The sequence below is a fragment of the Gekko japonicus genome, unplaced genomic scaffold (genome assembly GCF_001447785.1).
Source record: "Gekko japonicus isolate JY-2015 unplaced genomic scaffold, Gekko_japonicus_V1.1 scaffold2067, whole genome shotgun sequence".
Classification (NCBI taxonomy): Eukaryota; Metazoa; Chordata; class Lepidosauria; order Squamata; family Gekkonidae; genus Gekko; species Gekko japonicus.
This window is the reverse complement of record NW_015166481.1, coordinates 157,386-177,205: the sequence shown is the minus strand read 5'-3', so window position 1 is coordinate 177,205 and position 19,820 is coordinate 157,386. Positions and strand designations below refer to the sequence as shown.

Sequence of the window (19,820 nt, the reverse complement as noted above, 5' to 3'; positions counted from 1 at the left end):
ACAGAAAACAGTGGGAGCTTATGCTCCTTTTAAACATAACCGGGCTAATGTAGCCACGCCTATTTACAATTAACAACCAATGAGATTGCTTAGTTAAGGACCAATGGGAGTCTTTCCCTCCTAGGGAATGGTATCGTTCTGATTGGTCGCTGTTACGAAGCGACCAATAGGAAGTTCGCTCAGAGGAGCCCTGGCCTGGCTCAAAGCTTAACATGGGAGTCCTATGAGGTGATTCATGTAATCGTTTCAATACATTACAGTTAACATCAGATAAGGTTAACAAACTCTTGTCAAGTGTGGATTTAGGAGTTACATGGGCTGTAGCCAATAGGGATGTGCAATTTCCCCCCTGGCATTTTTTGGTTCGGCTCTCTTGGAACCAAAAAATTTCAGGATTCCCAAAAAACTCAGATCCCAATACTGATAAAGTATTCAGATCTGAGTGTTTTTTTTAAAAAAAATTTCCAGGTCCGATAGACCCAAGAAGAAAAAATTGAGGAGGGGGGTACACACAGCAGCAGTTTTGTCAATCTTCCGGGTAATTCCTGAATATATCTGGGATTTTTTTGGTAATCCCCCCCCCCGCCCAGTTTTCCTGAAAAATCCCAGATACCTTTGGGATGCTGAAATATACCTGAAAAATACCAGGTAGATTTGAATGAACACCCAATATTTTTGCTCACCTCACGTAACTGGTTGGTTATTTAGATTACTTCTTTTCTGGTGTACCTAGTGTGGCATTGCTCAAGGCCTGTAGGCTAAAGGAGCAGTATCATTAACATACAGTAAAGTTTAGGGTTGGCCAGAACTGATATTACTTTGGTTTTGAGGAGCTTCACCAGTTGCTAAAATGTTCCTGGGCACAATTTAGGGGTTTTGTCTCCACTATTTAAGCCCTACATGATCAGAGCTCTGGCTAACAGAGAGAATGCCTCATTCCATATATTTCTCAAGCACTGAGATGTTGCAAGGAACCCAGCCACAAGAATCCCTATTGTGTGACAGGGTCTTTTGATATGGGAGGGGCCATCACTCAATGCTAAAAGCCATGCTTTTCATGCAGAAGGTCCCAGGTAGAATCTCTGGCTTCTCCAGTGTATTTTTAATGACAGGTGATGTGAAAGACATCTACCTGAGATCCTGGAGAACCACTGCCAGTCCGAGTAGGCAATATCTTGATAGACCAAGGTTTGATGCAGTATAAGGTAGCTTCACACATGTATAGTGTGACCGATATTGTGAAGTGGGTGTCAGTCCACCCTCATAATTTGGATTTTCTTTTGTAGAATTTGGAACGTTTTCTGTTGTGAAAAAATTCAGGCGACTTTCGGCCACACTTGTGTAAGACGGGTGTGATGGGTTGTCAGTTATTTCTTGTTGTGGACTGAAGAGTGCTTGTACAGCATACATCACACCCCAGCTGCTACCAGTTATAAATCAGAGCAGTCAAAAGTCTGCAATGCTTCACATAGATTTCAAGAATGGTTGGTTACAAGTAAAGTTTTCAAGTGAAAGAACTGTTTTACTTATTTGTTTCTTTTTCACATTTAATCACCAAGATGGTTTACCAACAGTGACGGAGTCAGTGAAACCCCAGATGTTTGACATATTGTTGCAATCTGTGAATTCTTATGGCAAACAGGATCCTGATGAACAAGAACTAATCTTAGATTGATCAAGAAAGAAATGTAATTAAATTAGAACATGAAGGGAAACTCACCAACAAAAGGTTATTAGCTGGCTTAAAGCAGTACAATATCTGTATAAACAATGTATTAGTAACTGTGTTAATTATCTGTTTTCCATTGTTTGTTTTAATTAGTTTAATAGATTATTCTTGTATTATGTCTGTTTTTGTCACCCGCCTTATGTCATGACTGTGTTGGGAAAATGAAAGGGTATATAAATATTCTAAAAAATGATGAATAGCAATTAGAAAAATCAAATTTAACACGTTCTTAACTAACACTATGGATTAATATAGAATCTTATTAATTTGGTCAAGGTTTAGGCTTATTCCAGCATGAACATTATCATCTTGGTTCAGAAGCTGTTTGACCAATAGTCAAGCAGCTACGTTTGATCTGTACAGGTCAAAAATGTAAAGATTTTAAAAAACAACAACCCTGAATATGAAATCATTCTGCTTAAAATAGATAAAAGTTGCTTTGGATTTTAGAACCACTTTCTACTCATAGGGACCATGTCACTCCAGTCTTGGCCCATCTTCACTGGCTCCCGATTTGTTTCCATGTGCAATTCCAGATGTTGATCTTGACCATCAAAGCCCTATATGGTTTAGGACCAATATACCTGAAGAACCGCCAACTTCCTTATGAACTCACCTGACCATTCCAATTATCTTTGGAGGCCCTGTATCTGGTGGCTCCACCTTCTGAGGTTAGGCAGGTGGCATCCCAGAAAAGGGCCTTCTTGGTCGTGGCACCAGTGCTCTGGAACTCACTCTCCAAGGAGATTCTTCCGGCCCCTTCTGTTGCCATCTTCTGCCAGCAGGTGAAGACTTTTTTGTTTTGTTTGGCATTCCCTCAACGGTCCCTCCTTTCTGACCAAATGTTTTGATTGCTGTTTTTATGTTTTTGAATTATTTTAATTTTGTTTTAATTATGTGTTTGGGGGAGTTAATTTTAATGGTTTTAAAATATGGTTTTGTCAGGTAGAGGAGAGTCAGCTGGAGATCCCCTACAAGTTTGGTATCTCTAGTTTGCACAGGATCTATTCTATATATTCCTGAACCTGCACCTGTCAAAATGACAGGTGGTCATTTTGACTGGCACAGGTTCAGGAGGTTCAGGAGTGTATAGAATGGATCCTGTGCAAGCCAGAGACATCTAAATTGCAGGGGACCTCCTCTGGTTGCTCCTATACATGCCCTCCAAGTTGTTGCTTTGAAGTTTGGTATACATTTAGATTGAGTGGAGACAGTCTGTTTGAAAATGTATCCGTTCATGAACCAGCATTAACCTCCACACACAGCTTGAAAGTTCATGGAAGGTTAATGCTGGTTGACCTGCCACGAACTTCACTTCCCGAACCACGTACCACTTAAAATTTATCACAAACTTTACTTTATGAGCCAGTTTGTGCCCATCCCTAGCCAGATTTTCAGGTTATGGTAATCAGACTGAGCAGAAGTGTCCATAAAGCGTACAAATGAGATATCCATTCTGGATAGGCATTCATTTGACATTCATTTGACATGGAAACCATTATGTGTCTGTTGGGGTGGTATGTTTCTTTTTAAAAAATCTAATTCTGAATTCAAATTGAGATATCAATTATCAAAATGTAGATATATAAGCCCGCCCTCTTCAAATTATGAAGTCTGATTTTTCATTTCATCCTGGTTTTATAATGATCAGTTGGTTATAGCAAGCCAATCTCCTTTTTTGCAATGTGGACTAAACACTAATTATGTTGTTCAAGCAGGGGAATGAAAATGATTTGGCATGTTTTGTTATTTCCGAAGCCTTGCTTGTTTGTGTGCATGAAATTTCCTTAGAAAGGAGGAATAAGAGTCTCAAATTAAGTCCCATCCTTAATCTTGTTTATTCTAGATCAAGCATATCTCATCCTTGCAAGCGCTCATGGATGAATTTCATGGGTTAAACTAAGTACACATAAAATTGGGGCGTAAAGATATATTCTTCTGAAATGGCAGCTGGCACCAGGCACTGCTAACATTTTTAGTTTGGCAGATTAAATGCAGATTGTTCAACAACCGTCCCATGGTTTGGCTTGTGTACTAAAGGCCATGTAGTCACTAGAGTGACAAATGACATGACATTTTAAATTTTGTCAATTGGCAATGCAGAACTAGAGTACAAATGCAGTGTGTATTTCAGTCACTAAACCGAAGATTAGTGGCACACCTACTGGTGAAAAGTTGTATAAATTGGCGCTAGTTGAGCTGTTTGGGTGCTTTCTCACCACATTTAACAGATGCAAAATGGTGTTTGCTGACATAAATTTACTACACTGTGTCTCATTTGTTTACTTCATGCTGCTTTTGTGCTCCATTATGGCTGCTGAGTTACGTTTTTAAAAAAGATTTCGATGTTTTGCCTTTTGGGGTTTTTTTCAACAGTTATGAAATAAATAATTATCCAAGACTGATGATGATTCAGTAGCAGCAACATCAACACCATATACTAGTAACTCCCTGATTATAAGGTTTGATTCCCCACTCCTCTACTTGCAGCTGCCAGATGACCTTGGGCAAGCCATAGTTCTGACAAAGCTGTTCATGAAAAAGCAGTTCTTGAAAGAGCTCTCTCAGCCCCACCTACCTCACAAGGTGTCTGTTGTGGGGAGGGGAAGGGAAAGGAGTTTGTAAGCTGCTTTGAGACTCCAAGTGAAGGGTGGGTTATAAATCCAATCTCTTCTTCTTCTTCCCTATAAGACTGATTACTTAATTGGGATGTTTTTTCTATTACTGTCTGATAGAAGTGGTTAGAGTATTGCACTACGATCTGGGAGACCAGATTCAAATCCCCTCTCGCTGGAAGCATAATGGGTGTCCTTGGCCCAATCATACACTCTCATCCTAACAAACCTCAGAGGGGAATTCTGAGGATAAAATGAGGGAGAGGACAATTACATGAGCTGCTATCGGTCACCATTGGTAAGAATGGTGGGATATAAATAAAAGAAATAAATAAATGCTGTTCAAGTGATGAAGCAAGCAGGTCAAAATGAAGTTAGTGAGAGCTATAATTACAGATTTATATAAAGTACCAAAATTTATTTATTTACTGCATTTAAATCCTGCCTCTCTCCCTGATTGGGGGGGAGGCATTGCAGCTTACATTGTTCTCCTCTATTTTAGCTTCCCAACAACCCTGTGAGGTAGGCCAGACTGAGAATGTGTGACTGGCCCGAGGTCACCCAGCAAGCTACTGTTGCTAGGCTTGCCAAGTCCCCCCGGGGAACCCCCCGCCCCAGAGGCCCGTTCCCCGCCGCCAGCGGATTGGGCCTTGGGGGAACCCCACCCCCAAAGCACAGGATGTGCCCGGCATCAGCACGTCACCCGGAAGGGACGCAGCCACGCCGGGGGTGGGGCCACAGTTATCCGAGGGAAAACTCTATGTTTTCCCCTTGGATGACCGTGGCCCCGCCCCCGGCGTGCCCGCGTCACTTTCGGGTGATGTGCTCGCGGCATGCACGCGCTCTCTTGGAGCAAGCCGGTACTCCCCCGCTGCGGCTTAAGGTACGACTTGGCAACCCTAACTGTTGGAGAGTCGGGATTCAAGCCTGGGTCTCCATGATCCTAGTCCAACAACTACACCAAACACAGAAGATGATTAAAGAAGCACATTCATCCAAATAAGTATATCCATATTAGAATAAATCACATTCCTAAATGTACTTATTTATCACTGGGGCTTAAGTATAAGTGTGTTTGTGACTTGGTCCACATTTTTGAAGGGCAACTTCAGCTAACTGTGGAAATGTTGGATTCAAACTGAGGTTTCTGCTCTATACAATTTAAAATATTCAAACAAAAAGCTTCTCATATATTTAAGATCTCAGTTATAAGGGTAATCAAAACAACCACACACATACATTTCCTGACCAATGTGAATTCCAGATAGGCAGTTTTAAAATCCCTCCCCTCAAAAAACATGAAAAAAGAGACAAAAACGTACTAGGTAACAGTGATATAGTGTAGGTTGATCTGCTGTTCATTAAACATTTTATATCAGGAATCCTTAGGGGCAGTTATACTACCTCTAGATAGGGCCTAGTAGAAAAGCTTTCTGTCAGTTCTGGATAGCTGGATTTGGGCAGTTTGGAATAAGATTGTTCTGAAAATATACTTTCTAGTGGCTTGGTGTAGCAATTTTTTAGTATGTGTGTTTATAAACAATACAATTTTGCAGACACCAGAAATTCCAAAAGATGAAAGCCACGTTGGTCCACTGCAAAATGTAAAAACAAGTCATATGATAGCTTTTATTAAGAAGAAGAGAGAAGGAGTCTCAGAGTGGTTTACAATCTTTTCTTCCTTCCCCTCCCCACAATAGACACTCTGTAAGGTAGGTGGGGCTGATAGAGCTCTTTCGAGAACTGCTCTTAAGAGAACAGCTCTGAAAGAATTTATGACTGACCAAAGGTCACACCAGCAGCTGCATGTGGAGGAGTGGGGACTCAAACCCCATTCTCCCAGATTAGAGTCTGTGCTCCTAAACACAGCTTAACAACACCACACTATATAGTATGGAAACGTTCAAATGTCATGGCTTGGAAAATCTCTCCACCCCTATTGTGAACGTCCAGCCTGATTAAAAGTTCTAGAAAATTCTAGAAAGTTTGCATACTATGTTAGGTTATTTTGTGGCTCATCTTAGCACAATTATTAAATGGCTTTTAAGGTTCCCATTGTGATTCTAAGTGCTTAACGAGAAGTATGTCTTGCCTGAAAAGGATGTCCTCTAAGACACAGATACCTTCTCCCTAACCACAGGTGAAAGGCTAGACTGTTGGTACTCAGTGGTTAGGGGAAAACGCCTATTCGTTTCCAGAGGAATTTATGTTCATTATTTACTTCACATCCTTACAACTGAGAACAGATTGCTGAACAAAGCCCTGGCTGAAACTAACAATGGCAGTGTGGCAATGCGACATCGAGAACCCTGACATCATCAGCCAGCCGACAGAATTCATGCCGTCGGGACATGACTGATCCAGCCTACAGATGGATCCTCCAACCAGCTACAATGTGTGTGTGATTAAATATTGTATGTTGTCTTCCCTATCCCCCACGAATACATTGTTAGTCCATTGTCTCTGAGTAACTGTAAATCGCTCTGAGCCCGCATGAGTGGGAAAAAGTGATCAATAAATTGAAAGTATTATTATTATTAACATGTTCGTCACTTAACTGTTCAGACAATGGGGAAATGAAGAAATTTTACAGATACATAAATATGGTTTCAAAATGTATAGTTTCCCATTCCTATAAACTTTTTCCCCAATTCTTTTAACTATATGATTTTTCTATCCACATTCCTCCTATAAGGATTTACAAGGTGAACGTACCCCATTAGGGAAATGGGTTCTTGCTCTCTAGGGAGCAGAAGAAAAGCAAAGCGCAAACCTTGGGCTTTGCTCAATTTGAATGATAACCAGGGTAGCAATCACTTAACAGTTCAGTGCTGTGCCTGGGGAGAAAATTTATTCCTGGTGGTGATCAATTTATGGTTATAGTCCTAAATACATTTGCATCAGTGCAGATTTCTTTGCATTTTTGCAGTGTGTATATGTATTGTTGCTATTATTGCTGTTGTTTCTCGATCACAAAGAATCATTCCAAGAAAGTGCTAGATTTGGATGCAACACCTTAATGCTAGTGAGTTAATATTTTAGAGCTTTATAAGAGATCTGATATTTTAAAAAAACGCACAAAAAACCAAAACATAAAACTATAGGCTGCTGTTGCTCAGATGGTAAGTCCTCAGTGAACGTGATGCCAACCTGTGAGCAAATGCTAGTGAAGCTAAGACTACAACTCTGTGCACTGACTGAACTTGCTGGGACTGAGTAAACATATGCGAGAATTGCCATTTATTCCTCCATCCCAGGTTATAGCATCAACATTGGTAGCCATGTTATTCAGTCTGTAGCAGTAGAAAAGAGCAAGAGTCCACTAGCACCTTAAAGTCTAACAAAATTTGTGACAGGGTATGAGCCTTCATGAGTCACTGCTCACTTCTTCAGATATAGTGTTCAAATTTGCATTAAGTACATAACTCCAGGGTTTCTTGTGGCATTTTAGGTACAGAGATATTTTACATCAAGATTTATGTTCTCTACTGTTTCCAGGAATATTTTCTACCCCTTAGGAATGTCTGGAACTTGAGGACCACACTTGCTTTAAAATAAATGGCAGAAAAGATAACAGATCACAAGGCATCTTCAAAGAGAATAAATTATTTTTTTTAAAAGCTTTATTCCCTCTCCTAAAAAGGAGAGATATTTCATTTAAATTCAAGAAAAAAAAGGGGTGGGTATATAGCGGGATAAAGAAAAGGATGAGTGGTGTTATTATATTAGTAAGGTTAATCTGTTAGTAGTCAAAACTCCGAGTCCATAATGTCCATCTTCAGACGTCCTTCTGCCGGTCAGTGTTAAACAAAGTGTTTAGTTTATTAGTAATGTCCTTCTGAGAGAATTTTCTTCCAAAGTATAATCTGATAAAAAAGACGAAAGTTTTTAAACTTTGGGGTCCTTTCCTTTTTTCTCCCTCAGGTTGTATTTTAGTCCAGTCGCTCCTTCAGTTTCCTCGTCTTTCACCTCTCCCTCTGAGCTGCTGTCTTCCACGCTTAATGTTGACATCCATTTGGCAAGCTCTGCTCCTTCTTCTTTACTGGCGCAGCAGCGCTCTTCTTGAGGTTGAATCACAGTCTGAAGAGTTCCCCAAGCTGCCACAGCATTAGAGAAGCTTTCTGGTTGCCATGGCGTTTGTATCCAACAGTCAATATGGGCTGTCTGAGCATTTTCCATGTTACACAGAAACAACTCCAGTTCCAGGATGTTGATAGATCATACATGGTCTATAGTAAATGGCCCGAGGTCCTCTCAGAATTATAGTTGATCTCCAGACTATAGAGATCCATTATCCTGGAGAAAGTTTTTCCGCTTCGTTGCCAAGCAGTGGTGCTAATGCTCCCGCCAAAATATTTCTCAGGTCCTCTCCAACTTCTCTCAAACCTTGAAATCGGAGAGTTAGGTTTGATTTTTCCATTTGTAACATTAACAATTTGTTTTCCTGCTTTTCTTGGTATTTTTCCATTTTGCAGACCTTTTTCTTAACTGTCTGCACTTCTTCTGCTGATACCAGGCATTTCTTGGCAATGTCATCTACCTTCTCAGCTGTTTCTGTCAACTTTTTCTGCTGTAGTCCAAAAGCCCCATCCATAGAGTCAAGTTTTTGATTGATTTTTTGCAGTTCGGCCAGCAGATGGCGAGCAAGTTCACTGTCTGTTTGATTGACAGCAGTTCCAGCAGTGGAGGGGCTAGGACAGGAAGTCCCGCCTGGCTTCTTCAGAGGCTTTTCAAAGAGAATAAATTATTGACAGCATACTCAGGGAAGTACCTTTGTCGAGGGATGCTGCCTTATGTATAGTAAAAGGTAAAGGTTCCCTTGCTCGAAAGTCAGTCGAGTCCAACTCTAGGGTTGCAGTGCTCATCTCCGTTTCAAAGCTGAAGAGCCAGTGCTGTCCAAAGACGTTTTCATGGTCATGTGGCCAGCATGACTAAACACCAAGGCGCACGGAACGCTGTTACCTTCCCACTGAAGTGGTACCTATTTATCTACTTGCAATTTCTTGCTTTCGAACTGCTAGGTTGACAGGAGCTGGAACTAGAGACAGGAGCTCACTACGTCATGCGTAGTCTCGAACTGCTGAACTACTGACCTTCCATGGCCTGCAGTTCAGCGTCTTGGTTCCTTCTGGTTTGGGGCTCTCTGTTAGTTTCAGTTTCAAAAGTTTCTCTTTCTCCGTCCTCTTCCCCGCCATCTTTCTCGATTGTTTACTTTGACAAATATTTTGAAAGTCTCTGAATATGCGCCCAAACGCTTAAACTCGCCTTGGTATTTCCTAACAGTTATGTATGCTTTCTCTTCCACTCCCCACCCTCGATTTGCTCAAAAGTTCATGCGGTTGGAAGGTGTCCCTCCCCCGCCCGCCTCACTTTCCGTTTTACAGAATGGGGTAGGGAGCTTTATTTTCTCTTTAACCGCCGCTTATGTTAGACTCATGTTGATAGTTGGTCCTCAGACCCCTTTTTAAAAAGTCATTTCTGCCGCTCAACCTCCTATGCTTGCCCCGGTTGGCGTCACTTGAGTCCATTTGGCCTTGCGGCACGAAGAACCTTCGGGACAGAGAGGCGCCTCAATTCCCTGGCATTCCGCCGGCGAAGAGGCGACCTCTCATAAGTTCCCTGGCCAGACCCCCTTCTGCCGGGTCCCTGGGGGGGTGTGACGAGTCTGCGCACCCCCTCCTTTGGCCGGAGCGCAGCTTCACCCCCGGGAGGTCCGGGAGGTGAGTCTGCTAACGCGCCGCCATAAACCGGAAGTCCCTGCAGTTCAGCGTCTTAACCACTTGAGCCACCGCAGCTCCGCCTTATGTATACCCCCCCACAAAAAACCCACCCCAAATGTATCACCTGTTATGGTCTCACAGAAGTTGGAATCATTGAGAATCTTTAGCTGTATTCAGTAAAACTGATTCACCACTGTGTGTGTGTTGAAACAAGAAAACATGATTGAAAAATAATGGACTGGACCCAATTACTCCTGTCTGCTGAGAAGTCTTCTTCCAACAGAGGAAGGCTCCACTCTTAATGGAAGAGAGCCATTGACCCAAGACCAACAATACCCGTGCAAGTGGAAAACAATGCCAGTTGTTAGCTGCCCCACACCTACTGTTACTACCAATGATTGCATAATGCAAAAATGTTAACAGTCCAATAAAACTGCTGAATTGTCACAAGCTCCATTCATTTTACTAGTAAAGTACATTAAGAACTACGGTTTTAATTCTACTCATTTAGTTATGATTCACTTCAGCAAATGCATATTATGTACTTTCTCGATTATTTTGGCATTTATTAATGTTTGGTTAAAATGCTGCCCCCAACTGCCATGTGATTTTTTCTGAAGTGGAAGCTTAAGTTGTCCTTGGAATTTGCAACAGATTTTACAACCTTTAGGCAAATTACAATCAGGGTGCTCTTATTTATAGGTGTTCATCTCCTTTGTTAATAAATTTCTTAAGGCTCTGTTTGACTCTGCTAGTGATGCTTCATGGAAGGGATCCTAATTTGATGTACTGATTATAATTATGAAAATGCATATTACACACACTTGGTATTAATCATCTTGTTTAGAAAACACTTTCCCCTAAATAATTCTGCCCTCCTTAGGATGCAAAACATTTGTAAAATGTACTTTTGCAGTTGACCAAGCAAAAGTGCTTTATCCAACTTACTTGCTTTATTTGGTGAAATGATGGTCAATAGTTGTTACAGTTGGGGGGGGGGGTATGGACTCATATTCAACAGTATTGAATCTACCCCATGCAAACTTGGGTGAAAATGCAGTAAATTATTTTCCCCCAAAATACAAGATGTTTATTGAAGCTTGGTTTTTTAAAAAATAAATATTAACATATGTGGAATGTTTGCCCCTCAAATTAAATGTTCCAAAGTGTGGTTTACCCTCCATTTCTACTTGTATCTCTATCTATCGACTATCTGTCTAGTATTGCTCATACGGCTATCACCTTAAGCAGAAATTAGAAAATATTTTAAAAGACCATACTCAGTATTATTTCTCTTATATTTGATTATTGCACCTATGAATTTTGCCACTGAGTGTGACACAATCATTGGTATCCAATAGTAGCCATGACATCTATGCTCGCATGTTTAGCACTTCCATATTTTTAAGTAAAGTGGTGACTAAATTAACCCTCAAATCATCAAATATAGGGCACTCCATAATCATATGTTCAATGGTTTCAATTGTATGATATGAGCATCTGCATGTTCTATTAGAATATGATACTTTATTATATCTGCCCTCCAAAACTGTTGAGGGAAAAACATTCAGTCTTGCCAAACTAAAAGCTTTTCTTAGTTTTGGGACTGTCAATTGATAAAAATATTTCGGCAATTGCATCGGGAGGGCAATTTCCAAATTTGTCAGTCGAACATACCCTGCACACCCTAATAGATGTACTTGTAACATCCAATTTCCTTTTAATTTGTCTTCTAATGTCTTTAGTTTCTGTATTTTTAATCATATCATTTGTTATTCCTAAACATTTCATTTTCTTTTACAATAGTTGATCCCATTGGCTGTAATGTGTATCTGCTTGGATAAGCCTGCCTGGATAAATTGATTGACTTGTTCCATAGATTGGCCTATGTCCCATTTGAAGATTTCCCCTTTTCCTTTTGGTAAATACTATGACCTTGGATTTTGCCACATTGATGGACAAGCCCTCAAGTAAAGCTTGAAATTTTTTATCAGCTTGTGGAGGCCCAGTATTGATCTTGACATTATCACTGCATCATCAGCGTATAGGATTGGAACTTCGTGCTTGGATGTGGAAAATGACATGCTTCCTTCAGGATATTTATATATAAATTGAACAGGGGTGCAAGTTTTTTTCTACTTGTTGATGAATGATGACTGTACTTGCCTTTATCTTCCTAAATGGTCTGGAAGACAGTTACAATATAGGTTAGGTATATTCTGATGTTCTGTAATCAAGATGTTGCTATATGTTATGCTATCATAAAAGACATGGAATAAGATTCTACTATATATACTAGATTTTGCTTGTGTTTCTAGTGTAAAATGGACAGGTGGATCCTGTGGGTGGTAGGAATATAAACTACTCAAATTATATCTGGTCTGTACTTGCAGTGCAGTCTTAGTTTTAGTGGATTTAGGAGGAGCGAAGGCAGCATGGTGTAGCCTGAGCCCATCAGATCTCAGAAGCGAAGCAGGGTTGGTATTTGGACAAGAGACCACCAAGGAGGACTCTGCAGAGCAAGGCAATAGCAAATCACCCCCACTTCTCAGTTGTTTTGAAAGCCCCTTGCTGGAGTTGGTATATAACCCAGGAGATTCCTAGTTCAAATCTCACCTCTCCCATTACCTCACCAGATAGCCTTAGGAAACCAATCTCACCTCATCATATAACCATATCATTATTATATAACAATACCCTACCTAACAGTGTTGTTATAAAGAATACATGAATTGCTTTGACCACTGTGTCACTCCATGTCATTCCTGAAGATCTGCATACGTATAATTCACATAATACACTTGTACTCTAAAGTCATGATTGGCATGGCTTCCCATGTATTTATGTATAGCTAATTTGTTTTCAGGATTTTATATACCCAGGAATTCAGTTTCCCTCTATGCTTAGTGTGAGCTAGCTCACAGTTTTTTAGCCTCTGGCTCACACATTTTTGCCTTAGCCCGGAAAGGATGGCTCCAGAGCAAACTAATTGATGCAGCAGGTAAATCGCTCATTCACGTTAATGCCAGTAACTCACACAGTAGAACTTTTGCTCACAAGACTCCACAGCTTAGAGGGAGCACTGCCCATGCATACAATGTTTTACACAAATTGTTCTCCTGTAGGAAGACAGAAGTCCAATGGCTTCAAGATTTCCTGTACTCTACAAGTCTTTGACATTTATAAGGGTTCCTTCAGGTATCCATTTTTCTATACAGAGGCAATCTGTGCTTTCTTGGACATGACTTGAAGATCATGACTTGTGTATTATGTATACTCAATGGAAAGGCCCACACAAACATTGTGGGATTTTATGCTTTTTCCTGGTCCAGAAGCAAGGAATTGCCATAAATTTTATGGCTGGAATTCCAGAGTGTGTATGCACTGATACCCTTTTTTGTATGTGCATCTGTGGGGTCAGGGTGGCAATACACAGAATGGTAGAATAATCCCTCCTCCCTGCGCTGAAAGTAAGATCCAGTGGATCCCTCCCAGGTTCTGCTGCTGAGTCCCAGTCAGTCTGGGCACAACTCAAGAGACGCTTTCCAGGGGACATCATCCCCGAAGATGGCCTTTCCCTAGTCCACTGGCACTGGCTGGATGGGTCTGTAAACTCGAGAAGGGGATCCCGCTTCCTGGGATCCGCGGGATCTCCCGGCGGTGCGGCCGCGAAGGGGGTGTGACGGTGTGTGCATGCATGTGCATGAGGGAAGCGGAGCGCCTCCCGCTGCCTCCTCCTCCTCTTCCTTCGCCTCCTCCCGGCGGCTACCCAGAGTGCTGTAGCCGCGACCAGGCAGGCGCAGGGAAGCGGCCTCGGCCGTGGTTGTCGTCGGTGGCTCCCTCCTTCGGCGCCCGTCTCCGGTCCTTGTCGCGAGGGGAAGAGGAGGACGGCGCGGCTCCACGGCTGGCTCCCACCGGCGCAGGGGCAGCTGCTCCAGGGCCCCGGCTGAGGGATCGGCGGCGGCGGCGGCGCGGCCCAGCATGCGAGTGTGAGATGCTTCCCCCGGCAGCGGCTCCTGACTGGGCCCAGGTGGCTTCGGCGGCCCCCGCGCCGTGGATGCGACTCCGGAGCCGGCGCTTTGCCTTCCACAAACATTTCTATAGGACTCATTCGCCCTGCTGAGGGAGGAAAAAAAGAGAGAGAAATAATTACGAGAGAAGCGAGCCGATAATTAAAAAAAGAAAGATTTCTCCCTCCTTCCCCCCAAGCCCCCGAGCCCCTCTCTCCCTGACGGCTCATGGAGCCCGCCGGCCGAGCCCCGCCGCTCAGCGTCACCCAGTTGGGTCGCCTGCGGGAGGAACATGGAAAGGTAAAGAAAGGGGAGGACGGGGCGGGGTGGAACGGCGCCCTCCTGACTGGAGCGCTCCTCTGAGGGGAGGCTGTGGAGTGCGGGGGCTCGCCTCAGGCCACGGGGTCTGACGGGGCGCTGGAGGAGAGGGGGCGGGGCGGCAGGGCGCGCGCGCGCGGGCGTGCGTCTGATGTCCCCCTTCTCTGTGAGGGGCGGTTGGTGGCGGAAGGGTGTCATGCGCGCGGGTCTTGTCAACACCATGCAATGGCGGGGGGGGGTTTGTGTGTGTGTTTGTCAGGGGGGGGGGTTCTCTTTTTTTAAAAAAACCTAAATGTTCTCAGATGTGTTAATGAACATTTCAGACTGCACGTTGGGAGGCTTCCTCCCTCTCCCTTTGTGTTCATGGGAACTCCCGTTTCCTCAGGAAATCCTTTCACAGGATTAGTCTTTCCTCGACTCATCCTTTCTCCTCACAGGGGTGAAAGGGCACTAAAGGCCCTTCCCCCGGCCTTTTTTAACCCCCCCCACACACACACACTTCTATTCGGTGGATCTGGCTCCCATAAGTAAATCCTTGCACAGGCTGTTATCAGTTTATTCTTGCTCATCACAGGGGTGGGAGGGCACTTCCTCCTCGTGCTCATTTTTAGTTTCGGTATGTGTTTATAGCACATGTTCGAGAACCATTTTTACCACAATTGCCCTTTGAACTCTTAAGCACATGGGTGAGCTCTTGGTGGGTTGGGTGCTTCCAAGGCTGTTAAGATTTGGTCATGAGCACCTAATGCAGATTACTTACCCAGTTGATTTTAGTTAACTACTGTTTGGTACTCATAACATCAATCCAATTTGCTGTTGACATATAGCGAACCTTTTAGAGACCGAGTGCCCAAACTGCGACCCAAAACCAACACGGCAATTTAACCTGAATACTGAGGTTTTACTTTAGAAAAAAACAACTCATACATTAACTTAAAATGATCCAAACAAAGTAAGGAAAGCAATCCCAAATGCTTTCATTTACTTAAAATTATTTGGCAGAGAATTCGACACTTTAATGATGGTCTGGGCCTGGCTGGGGCGATGTCACGCGTGCCCACAGAGAGGGCTCTGAGTGCCAGAACACCACTGACATAAGTTACCCCTTGGCCTCATTTAACTACTTTGCTCTGATGGTGGCAACCTGATTGGGCTGTCACAATTGTTTTAATGCGGATTAGTTACCTCTTGATTTATTTTCTTGTATATATACAAATTTGACAATTTTAAGTGTTGTTTTTTTTTAAATCCTGTACAGTTGCTATGGCTTTCTTGCTAATGCAATAAAGATTATTATTATTAATATTATTTTCTTGTACTTATGACTGTCCACATCCCTTTTTTACTTGCAGCTAATATGCAGACGGAGTTACCCCTCAACCTCTTTCAACCATGTTGTATGACAGTCACAACCCTGTTGTACTGTCACAATCATTTAACATGGATTAAACCCCTTCAAAACCTGTTAATCTTGCTGATGTAACCACAGTTGTTGGAGGACAGACTCCTTGTCACTTTATATAATGAATTTATCAGTGAAATGTGGATTCTATTTGTACTGGAGAATTTATGGAATGAAATGTGTTTTTATGGTATTCAAAAGGGTGTGTGTGTACATAGAAACTTTGGGGTGAAGGGGACATTCATCATGGGCAATGCTTATGAATAGGTGAGTGAACAGATAGATACTGTAACTGTTGATGAAGGTGGTTTTTTGTTTCTCAGTATGCATATTTGTTATTATACTTACATTCCTCTTTTCAGAGAGCAGTTGTCACTCAGAACAGTTCATATCAGGTTAAGAAACACAGGTCCCTTCCCTAAGGCTTGCAGACTTAAAAGGCAAGAGACGCAAGGGAGCAAGAGTGGGAGGAAAAGAAAGAGGACAGTCCAACAACATCAATGTGTATAAGGGCAAGCTGATCTCCTGTAGCTTGTGTTTTTCTCCAAGAGGTAGGGTATGCAACCTGAACTCTCCCTAGAAGCTAAAATGACTTGACTGAGACTCTCATACTTTGTTCACATTATGGGAAGGCGAGACTCATTGGAAAAGACAATAACGCTAGGAAAAGTTGAAGGCAGCAGGGAATTAGGAAGAGCCACATGAGATGGATTGACTCAGTAAAGGAAGCGACAACCTTTAGTTTGCAAGACCCAAGCAAGGCTGTTAATTATAGGACATTTTGGAGGTCATTAATTTATAGGATTGCCATATTGGAAGCAACTTGATGGCACTTAATACACACACACACAGTGTGCAGCCTTATAGTAGCTCTTGGAACTCTAGTTGGTGGCAGATGCTAGGGTGTCCTTTACTTTTGTGTGTACGTGTACATGCTGAAAATGAAATCGAAGCGGAAGATCAGGACCATCACATAGTTGTTTTCAGGCAGTGGGTTAAAGGCCAGGGTTATGTGGCTGTTGTGGCTGATTGGTTGTAGAGTAGGATTGTTAGGTCAGATGCTGTCTTTAAAACACATCTACCCAACAAAGATTAAACATTAATAGTTGTCCTCTTCAAATACACGTGGCATGATAGAAATCCTATGATTAGGAGAGTTAGTACAATATATGATTAAGGTGCGACATGTCCACGACTTACCAGAGAATGGTGGAAAGGTAGCGTCGCAAATTGATTATTTTTGGAGGGACAGTGCCCCAGTTTGGTGGGGATGAAATGGCTTGGTGGAAGTCTGATGTGAACCTCACAGCCCACCACATTGACTCCAGTGTGAACCAGGCCCCTCCACAGGAGCACTCAGTTACATTCCAATCCAGTTTGTATGGTTTTTGAAAAGAGAAAACATACACATGCACACACAAAGTTGGCCTCCATGTGATTGGGTGTTCATGCGGAGAAACAGGCTCACAATGAAGGCTATCGGTGGTGGAGGAAAGGGGCTCATACTTCCCTTCTACGCTATTCCCAGCTGAATGTGAACCGGAGAATTGTTTATTGTACATACGGGTTTTGTACCTGGGGCTGGAAGAAAGTAAGTAGGATATAATTCCTAAGTGGGAAAGTTCTTCTGGGCCTCTGTAAGTAGGAATTTAAAAATTGGCATCTTGTCTCATCTTGCCAACTGCTGTAGGCATTACACCTGCTGGTGAAGGAGGAATGGAGAAAGTGCAGGGAGTGCTTGCGGTGGGAACAGTAACTCCTCCTGCAGCACCATTGCAGAGCATAGATATGGTCCCTTCTCTATAGTTGCTGTAAGGCCAATGAGTTCATGGCAATGAGCTTTAGCTGTGGTGCTACTTGGGCATAGCTTTTGTTGGGGGAAAAGTTTAATTAGTTTACAAAGAGGAAAAAGTCTGGGAATGTCTTCCCAATTTTTTCTGTTGGACACCTTTTATTGATTCCTTAGGGTTAACTAGATAATGTGGGAGAACCCAAATGTATTTCTTCATGTGCCTCTGGGTTAGTGTGTAAAGCAGTAGGGTGAGATCTAGTTTAATAGAAAGTGGGAGTATAAGGGTATGGAGAGCTAAACCTGTCCCCTAATGTGAGCTGAGTTTGAAGAAGAAAGCTTGGGAGAATGGAGCTCAACTAGTAAGGTGGGGTCAAGGCCTAGTTACCCATCACTCCCCCTCTTTCCTAAAAATAGAAGATGTGAATGGGAAGTTACATAGACCCCTCTGCTCATCTATACTTGTATAAGTAGACAAACGGGATGACATAAGTACAGTTGGGGGTCACTGTGAGCAGAGTTTAGTTTAATAACGGTTCCAAAATATGTGATTATTTTATAATGCTAACATCAACATTATTTGAGGTATAAAAACTGAGGTGGGAACTCAGGGTTTAAATCCTGAACAGTTGCAGATAGAATCATAGAGAGGGTTGCTTGCTCTGAGTTGGGAAATTCCTGGAGATTTCGGGGGTGGAACCCGGGGAGGACAGGGTTTGGGGAGGGGGGGACTTCAGTACGGTATAATGTCATAGAGACCAACTCTCGAAACAGCCATTTTCTCCAGAGGAACTGATCTCTGTTGACGAGACCAGTTGTAATTCTAGGAGGTCTCCAGACACCACCTTGAGGTTGGCGATCCTATTTATAGATCTTAAAACATACCACCCCTGAAATTATAACATACAATGGCCCCGGCCACACGTGCCAGAAAATGTGCGGGGGGAGGAGGCGTGGCTATTTGCGCTGTCGCATTCTGACCCGCCATTATGCAATCAGACACGACGGCGGTGCACTGGGGTTTTGTCCTTCGGCGCACGCTGCAAAGAGGACGGCCGGAGGGAATAGGCGTGCGCCGGCAAAATTACACCGAACAAGTCCGTCTGCAGCCCATGACAAACCATTTGCTAGTAGATCTTTGCAGGTACTTTTTAATTGTGCATCTTCGGCGGCACGCCACGGGTTGGCCATGGGTGCGCTACGCTTGCCAGATGTTGTGGTGTGATTGCGCCCCGAAAATCCACCCAGCATTCGTGCCTTTTGTGCGGCAAATTCTCTGTGTGACTGGGGCCAATACTTTTTTTTGTGGGGGGGAGAGTTAAGGATGGGGAGGTCTCCTGCTATAGGAGTGCAGTATTACAAATCATTAAACTGCTGCTGTTTTTTAGTATTTAGGTATACATTGGCCAAAAGAAAAGCATGCATCAGTTTCTTAATTTTGTTCAGCTTGTTTTCAGCAACTGTGCTAATCTTAATTTTTGGAAAGGTTAGAATGTAAGAGCAGCCATGCTGGATTAGAACAATGGTCCATCTAGTCCAGCCCTTGCTTCAAACAGGGCCCCCCCCGGAAGGCCAACATAGGCCCCAGTCACACTAGTGGGAAAAGCCGCGGCAGAAGTGCGGCTTTTTAGAGCCATAGCAAAATGAAGCGCGGCATCGGGATCATACAGATCCCCCGAGCCAAGCTGCATTTTCTCCCTGGCACGATCACATGCCAAGGGGGAAGCCGTGGGAAAAAGGCGAGGCAGCTGCGCAGTGTGGCAGGGCCTCACATACCACGGGATACGGGCGCGTCAGCCGCCCATGCTGCGCGTTTCCCAGTAAGTAGTAGTCTTTTGCAGGTCTCTTTTAAATCCGTGTTTTCAGCTGGTAGCGACAGGTTGGGGCGGGGGCGCGACGCTTGCCAGATGTTGCCATCTGATTGCGCCGGTTTAATCCACCCTCAACCCATCCGTTTCACGGGGCAAATCCTCCCGTGTGACCGGGGTCATAGCAAGGCACAAGATACCACCATCTTCCCTTGTTGTTTTTAGAGATGTGAAGGCCCGGGAAAAACCCGGGAAAATTTGGGGAAAAACCTTTCTTTTCCTGTTTTTTTCCCTGAAGCCTTTTTGTTTTTTTCCGAAAAATTGGAAAAAGAAAAAAAATGATTATGGAATGTTTTATTTTAACATGATGAATAAAATATTTTAAGACAAGGTGTTCAAATATTTTCCAAATCATTTCTAATATATATA

General features: G+C 43.0%; 1 protein-coding gene across 1 annotated transcript in view; it reads left to right on the top strand.

Moving 5' to 3' along the window:
- The first annotated feature begins 14,273 nt into the window (after positions 1-14,273).
- URI1 (URI1 prefoldin-like chaperone) overlaps positions 14,274-19,820 on the top strand; it is a 69,243-nt gene continuing 63,696 nt past the window's right edge. Inside the window, exon 1 of the mRNA XM_015412126.1 lies at positions 14,274-14,374. Within this exon, the coding sequence (XP_015267612.1) occupies positions 14,303-14,374 (72 nt within the window). The 5' untranslated portion in view covers positions 14,274-14,302. The remainder of the gene's footprint in view (positions 14,375-19,820) is intronic.